The 7,912-nt window shown below is 42.2% G+C and overlaps 1 protein-coding gene across 1 annotated transcript in view; it reads left to right on the forward strand.

Annotated features, from left to right (window-relative positions):
• Window positions 1-6,814, forward strand: part of RSF1 (remodeling and spacing factor 1) — an 801,570-nt gene extending 794,756 nt beyond the window's left edge. The window contains exon 9 of the mRNA XM_044073343.1: window positions 5,678-6,814. Within this exon, the coding sequence (XP_043929278.1) occupies window positions 5,678-6,177 (500 nt within the window). The 3' untranslated portion in view covers window positions 6,178-6,814. The remainder of the gene's footprint in view (window positions 1-5,677) is intronic.
• Window positions 6,815-7,912: the final 1,098 nt, after the last annotated feature.

Genomic DNA, 7,912 nt, shown 5'->3' on the forward strand with positions numbered 1-7,912 from the left:
CTTCCCTCTGCATCTCTTTTGCCTGCTGATAAAGACAGCAAAACCATGGACAAGATTGGTAAAAAAAAAAAAAAAAGTGTACACCTCTTCCACCCTCGCCTTCAGTGCTATAAATTACCAGACACACATCGTTAAATATGCACTGGACCGCTGTCTCACAAGCAACTAATCTCCTGGCTGCCAGACCTGACTGCCCTACCAAATCAGACATGACATCTAAATTGTGTCTGGCTTCACAGGTAGCCAGACATTCAATTAGGTGCAGTTATGATGCTGCAGAAGCCTCTAGGTCAGCAGCTATTGCTACTGTCCTCCGGAGATGCTATTGGCTGCCCTTACAACCTCTTCCAGAAGACTTTAAAACTAAGATTATGGAGGCCCCCTTAGACCATAACCTTTTGTTTGGAAAACGATCTGCAGAGTTTTTTAAAAATCTGCAGGAGAAAAGCAAGGAACTGCAAGATGTCATGCAGTTGCTTGTGTCCCCTATTCCAAATTATTATAGGAACTATCCTGCAAAAACCTCATTTGTCAAGAGAACCCTTTCCTCTGCCACCCCTTCATCCTCCAGGCACAGGAGGGGAAGCAGAAGGCAAGCATTCTCCAGACCTGCCACCTCTCAACCAAGTCCTAAACAGGTCCTTTCAGGATAGAAATGCACTCAACAATGCGTGACTGCCTTGCCCATCTGCCTTTTTCAGCCCGCCTATCGCACTGTTTACCCATCTGGGAAACCATCACTTCAGACCACCTGTTACTGAGTATCATCCGAAATGGATACTTCCCGTCCTGGAGGGAAAAGCCCATTCTCTTTCCCCTCAAAAACCAAATCCACCTCCTGCCACAAATTATTCAAGACCTCCAAAAACTAGGAATAATAGAACCTGTTCCTCCCGGGCAGGAAGGAAAGGATTTTACTCGAGACTCTTTCTGTTCCGAGAAAGGATGGTCCTTGGAGACCTGTACTGGATCTATCTTTCCTGAACCTATTTCTGGAAGTGCCTTCTTTTAAAATGCTCTCCTTCCCAGCTCTACTCCCTCTTATCCCAGACCAGGCCTTCATGGCCACTCCGGATCTACAGTAGGCTTACCTTCATATCCCCATAAAACCCTCCAACAGAAAATTTCTACGTATTTCTGGACTCTGCTCTCACTTTCAGTTTACAGCCTTGTCCTTTGGTTTGTCTCCAGCACCCAGAGTATTCACAAGATGCCTAGCCTCAGCCATTGCTTACTGCAGGACCCGAGGTATACAACTCTATCCCTACCCTAGATGACATTCTCCTTCTAGCAGAGACAGAAACCCGTCTCAGAGACAACCTCAGGTTCACCACCACCCTTCTTCAAAACCTGGGCTTCACTCTCAATTTAAACAAACCCTCCTTGCTCCCTCAGCAAGACAAAATTTTTCTGAGCTGCAGAATCCGGACAGATCTAATGCGGACCTTTCTCCCAGAGGAAAAGGTCCACTCACTTTCAAAGCCTTTTACTGGAATCCCAGATTTCTGCAAGACAATTTCTGCAACTCCTGAGGCTTATGGCAGCCATCATTCCCATGCTTCACTTGGCAAGAATGCAAATGCGGACGTTCCAGTGGTACCTAAAGAACATGTGTTGACAAAACCTGCACTCTTTAGAGAAGCAAATCCCCTTTCTGCCCTACCTCAAATTAGAGCTAAGGTGGTGGATTCAACAAACCCATCGCAACCCGGGAATGCTTCTCCAAATGCTCTCCCCAAACCAGTTCATCTACACAGATGCTTCAGACCTAGGGTGGGGTGCCACCTGCAAGGACTTCAGAGTTCAGGAAATTTGCAGTCCTGCTCTTCAAAAGAAACATATCAATGTCAGGGAGATGACTGTAGTTCTCCTAGCCCTGGAGGCTTTCCTTCCTACCCTCCACCCGGGACCCCTACTGATATTCACAGACAACACCACAGTCATATGTGATACCTCAACAAACGAGGAGGAACCAAAGCCTACCTCCTTTGCAAAATAAATCTACAAATCTGGGAAATCACCTCCAGTCACAACCTATCCCTTGCAGGCCTCATACATACCCTCTCAGGACAACAAACAAGGAGATCTTCTAAGTAGAACATCTTGCATACAGCATGAGTGGATGCTGAACAGGGAAATCTTTCTAGACATTGTCCACCGGTGGGGCACTCCTCAAGTGGATCTGTTTGCCTCCCCCCAGAACAGAGAATTGACCAACTTTTGCACCAAGGATCACTTCCCACTAGCCTGGAAAGTAGATGCCTTCAGCATTCCTTGGAAGGGACTGTTTAATTCAAAAGGTCCTACTGAAAATCAGGAAGGACAAAGCAAAAATCTGGCCAAGGCAGCACTGGTTCCCCCTAATTCACTCACTAGCCAAAGGCAATCACCAGTTACCCCACAAGGTGGACCTTCTCACACAACAAAAGGGGGGACCCTAATCCAGCCTCACTTACAGATGTTAGCACTAACACTGGGTGATAAACTTGTAATCCTGTTTAGGCACCACTATTCAGAGGATGTGCTTACTGCCCTGAGAGAGGCCAGGAAACCTGTTACTTGAAAATACTTATCAAAATGGGAGAGATTCTCAAAATGGTGTTTACGTAAAGACAGGAACCCCAGCCAGGCGGACCCTGCCCTAGTCCTATCATGTGTGTGTGAACTCATTAAGGATGGTCTTTCTTACTCCTCAGTGAAAGTACATCTTTCATCCATATCTGCCTGCCTGCCTCTAAACCCCCCCTGTACTGTCCAGGCAAGATGGTAAACTTTTTCACAGAGGGGTCTTACACATCAAACCACCTAGAAAACCCATCCCGCTACCATGGGATTTAAACTTTGCCCTGGAGAAACTAACACTTATTCCCTTTGAACTGATTAGCAATGCTACTTTACACCTCTGTAAATGGAAAACTGTACTGTTGGTCACCATCACTTCTGCTAGGAGAGTGTCAGAGTTACAGGCACTCATGGCCTGCCCCCCACTATCTTCCACAAGGACAGGGTGACCTTACGCACTAACCCATTCTTCATACCTAAAGTGGTAAACGAACTGTCCTTAAATCAGTCTATTCACCTGCCTACCTTCTTCCCCTCTCCAACTAACAAGAGTGAGAGGGTTCTCCATTCCCTGGATGTGCACAGACAACTTAGATTCTACCTAGACAAAACTAAACCCTTCAGAAAATCTGAACAGCTTTGTCTCCTTCCATCCCAAGGCTATGGGCAAGGCAGTTTCCAAGCAAACTATGTCAGGATGGATCAGAAAATCCATATATTTCTGCCACTCACACCATGGCAAACCTTTACCCCAGGGGGTGAGAGCTCATTCCACCAGAGGTATGGCTACTTCCAAAGCCTTCCTCAAAGGACTGCACACAGCTTCCATTTTAGGAGCTGCCACTTGGTCCACTCTCCACACCTTCACCAAGCACTACAAACTAGATAAAGTCTCCAGAGCCAAGGCAGGCTTTGCTAGGACTATCCTGCACGGGTTTCTGGAATCTTTCACTTCTACTGTCACCCTTACCTCTAACTAGCTGTGGTACTCTCCCAGAGTAAGAATAGTGCAACATAGGAATAGAAGGACATAGAATAGTTGTGTAAAATCTTACCATAACCATAGATGTCCTTCTCTTCCATGTTGCAGTATTCCATCCCTCCCACCTTCCCCCTGCATTACGTTGCACTACTAACCTAGCTCCTAGTTTTTAGGATGCTATACCCTAACCAAGAGCAACTAGCCAGTATATGATACTTGACTCTTCTAGCTGTCTGGCCTTCAAGTTCTGAGGTCTGTGTGTGCAGACGTCACATTTAAGGTCCCTGGTTTATGGCAGTACACATGATGTTCCATGCACCTACAGCAACCAGGCTTAAGCTTTTGTGTAAGAGCCGACGTCGGGTCACCTGAGGCGGGAAATCCCACAGTAAGAATACTGCAAAATGTAAGAGAAGGACATCTATGGTTATGGTAAGATTTTACACAACTATTCTTTATGGATAGTGGATAAATATTTAACATCAATAGAGAAATGATGATCTAGAAGGAAGAAGAATGAAAGAAAATACTGCTGTTGTTGGTGGGCCTTGATACACAGAAAGCATTTAATAGAATTCGCTGAAAATTTGTGTGTGGAGCAGTGATAGCATTTGTATTCCCTAATAGAATAAAACAGTTATTTAGGATGATATGTGAAGGGTTGGAGGCAAGAATTAAGGTGGGAGGGTTTCTCTGTGACGAGCTATGTTTGAACAGAGGAAGAAGGTATGAGTTTTTTCCCCCTTTATTATTTGCTTTATATTTAAGGCAACTAGCAAAAAAATAAATGACTAAATAAGAGACTTGCACATTTGAAGATATAAAGAGAACAGAGTAAAGTTTCATGGAAATGTGGATGTAGGAGGCTGTTGTAGAAAAGACTTGCCAGGCATGGTAGACCAGTTGTAGAGCCACATTTTGTGAAGATGAATTTACAGGCAATTTTAAAGGCAGAGGAGTTCTCAATCTGCCTGAGAGAAAGAGGAGTTAGGAGTTAGGTTCCAGAGTTAGGCCATATTATGAGAGTAGAGCCCCATGTGAGTTGATGCTTGTGTTGATAAGCAAGGAATCTGTCTTGGAGCATCAGTCTATGGTGGGATACAGAGAGCACTAGTTGAGCTGAGACTGGGCCTTTTGAGTGCTGGTAGAGAATAACATTGGAATTTTAACTGAAAATATTTGAGGTAATTGAGGGAAACATCATCAAATTTATTTTTTTTTTTTGACTGCAGTGCAGTGGTGTGTCATACTGGGGAGGGTGGTAGCAAATTTTGCTATTTTGTAATAGTATTGGCTCCAGTCTTGTGTGCCTGAGTGGAATATAGATTGGTGAATATCAAAGCTGCATATAGTAGACTAGGAAACAAGTGGGCAGTGGCAGCTAATTTTCTAGTATATTCAGTCAGGTAATATTTGGTTTTGTCCAGAGGCCTAGTTTCTGATGCGTGTTTTTTATGGTGGTACTGATGCTTAGGTCAAACCAAAGATTATTGTTGATGGTGACAACTAGTAACTTGGCATTTGAGACTGTCTAATGTTTTCTAAGGATATTACAGCAAACTTGGGGTCTGGCTTATGGCAGGAAGAGCATAACCTTAGCATTTGTAGCACTGACTGTTCCATTCAATTGTTGCAGCTAGTACGTGATGGAAAAATGTGAAGCTTTAACCACTAGATGCCCCATTTGAACATACATGCTGCCATTTATCTTTTGATAGGAAGTACCCAAGTGACTCTCTACTAGATATCTGAGATAGGTAGCCTATTAATTTCTGCTGAGAGTGTACTTCTGCACAAATAGCATTTCTGACAGAAAAAAAGTTTAGTACGGTAGCCTGACTATTTATGTTGTGGAAAAGTTACCTGGTTGGATCCTAACTTTTCTGTTTAGGAAAAGTATGCATTTGTGTTCAGCCTTTTTATTGTAACTTTCTGCAAGACCTGTTCTTGAAATTCTGCAGCCCTGCTTTTCTAACAGTGTTTTTATGAATGCTTTTGCAATATTTCTGAAATATTACTTGCATAAGATTTAGGTGTTGTATAGCTTGTAAAACTGACATTACTGTTAAAATCACTATTCTGTCACGTTTATTAAATAGTGGATATTTCATTATGATTTGATTGTTCTTGCAGAAGGCTTAAGAACAGGACGTTTGGAAAAGAAGTCCCGTTTAAGACGCTTGCATTCTGATGAGTCAGAAGAAGAAGACGAGAGGACAACCAAGAAGCGGTTTAACAGAATTGAGACAGATGAGGAAGAGGAAGAGAAAGCAAAATCAGACAACTTTGTGTCTGACAACAGCTCTTCATTTCTACAAGAGACCAGTAAAAAGCATCCCTTTCGGATAGAAAGTGATGATGATGATGACTTTGACAATGTCAAAGATGAAAGCCCACTAGACTACAGCTTAGTGGACTTGCCTTCAGCCAATGGCCACAGTCCTGGAAAAGCTATTGAGAACTTGATTGGAAAGTCAGGCAACAAAACCCTGGTTTCCAAGGACAGCATTTCTCATCCTATTCTGGAACCTAATGGTTTAGGACAGGAAGCAGTAGGACTGGAAGAAGATGAAGATGAACTCTTAAGAGTGACGGACCTTGTAGACTATGTCTGCAATAGTGAACAATTATAAGACTTGCATTCTTCAGTTTGGCGCTAATTTATTCCACCAGGCCAGTTATCCTACATTTGTCTGCTCTCCACTACAACGTAGAACAATACATCTTTTTTCTTGTAAAATCCCACAGATCTCACACTTTATTCAGTGGAGTGACCAATTTTGCTCTTTCTGATGCAAGTACTTGAGAGCCCTCTCAGTGTAGTTTTCCTCATTCTGGAAATTTCTACTCAGAAGCATCTCATCTACTTTAAAAGGATTTGTGTATTTTTAACTTTATATACCCTGGACTTAATTTGTGAACATGTGGTTGAAGTAAAATGCATTCCAAATTTGTCAGGGCCCAACTCCTGAAATTCTGAGTAGGACAAAAAAGGCACTTCTGTTCATGTATTTTAGACTCGGAATACATTCACACATCACAAATCATATTTCACATTTTTATAAATGAATTTTAAAAACTGCATTTAAAAAACTGAAACCATGTTTGTAATTGCTCTAGTTGAGAGCCGAAAACCCACATTTAGCACCAGCATCTATAAAAGCAATTTATTACTGTGAAAACAGCTAACAACTTGCAGAAAGAAGCCTAGCATGCAGGACTGTACATATACAGCCGATCAAATAAACAGACTGTCCATTTATAATAGTATACAGTGTGTTATACAGACTTTTTTCGGAGGGTGACCAGTTAGAAAGATTGACTGAGGGAATGTCTTTCTATTAAGTGTCATCAGAAATGCTGACAGTATGTTGCTTGTTGCATTACCTCAGAGGTGGTTATAATTGGGAGTATCAGCACTACCTACATGTTGGCTTTTTTGTGCTTAATTTTAGTAGGATTAATGTTTCCTTGGTCTGTCTTTATAAGTGTAATCATTCAAAAGGTGTGATCTACTGGCAGTTGATTTTCTTCTTTCCATCCTTCCTTTTTATACTGAAGCCTACTGTAGTCACTCAAGCTGTAAGGTTACCACCTGCATCTGTTTTCACAGGAGAGTCCCTATTTCGGCAGGTCTGTCCTGTGGCAAACATAAGTGGTGAATACCATGACACTTGGTAGATTTTATTTTTTTTTAGTCTTCCTGTTAAGCATTGCATCAATTTGTGGTACTGCATCTGATAAAGAAATTTCAACTATGTGCTTTTTGTGACGAAATTAAAAAGAGGCCAATGGTCTGCCCTTCAGAATATTTTACTGCAGTTATGAGTGGCTCATGCTGGTCATGTGAGCAGGTGGTAACAATCAAAATTTAAATGAGGTGTCAAGTTGTGAAGGTTTATCCGGAAAGAAGATTTGTCGTCTGAAATTTAACACTTCCTGAAGTGTTAAGAGCATTAGGATGAACAGTAGATGCATATTCCTAAGAACAGTCATGATTCTTGACTTGGAATGCTGACTGTGTGGTCTTTTTTGTGAAAACCTATAGTAAAATTAGTGGTCTAGCTGCAAAGCTGGTGGAAATGTTTGCCTCGTCTTCCCTTTGGCAGACGTTTTAGTGGACTAGGGGCTAATTTATTCAGCACTGCCTTTTGCTATGTGTAATACCTGAAGAAAAGCTATCCCTTGTTTCAGATGTCCTGTCTGATCAGTCCTTGATTTCTTTACATGTTTGTAAACAAACAAAAACTGCACTCAGACCGCAGTGACAGAATCAAAGGTTTTGTTGGGTGGTGAAGAAAGCTAAGCAGGCCGTTGTAATATCTAGCAATAGGTAGAAAGCTTTATGTGCTTTGCTACTGCAGTTGT

Source organism: Protopterus annectens, chromosome 5.part1, assembly GCF_019279795.1.
Source record: "Protopterus annectens isolate FY-2018-M chromosome 5.part1, PAN1.0, whole genome shotgun sequence".
Classification (NCBI taxonomy): domain Eukaryota; kingdom Metazoa; phylum Chordata; order Ceratodontiformes; family Protopteridae; genus Protopterus; species Protopterus annectens.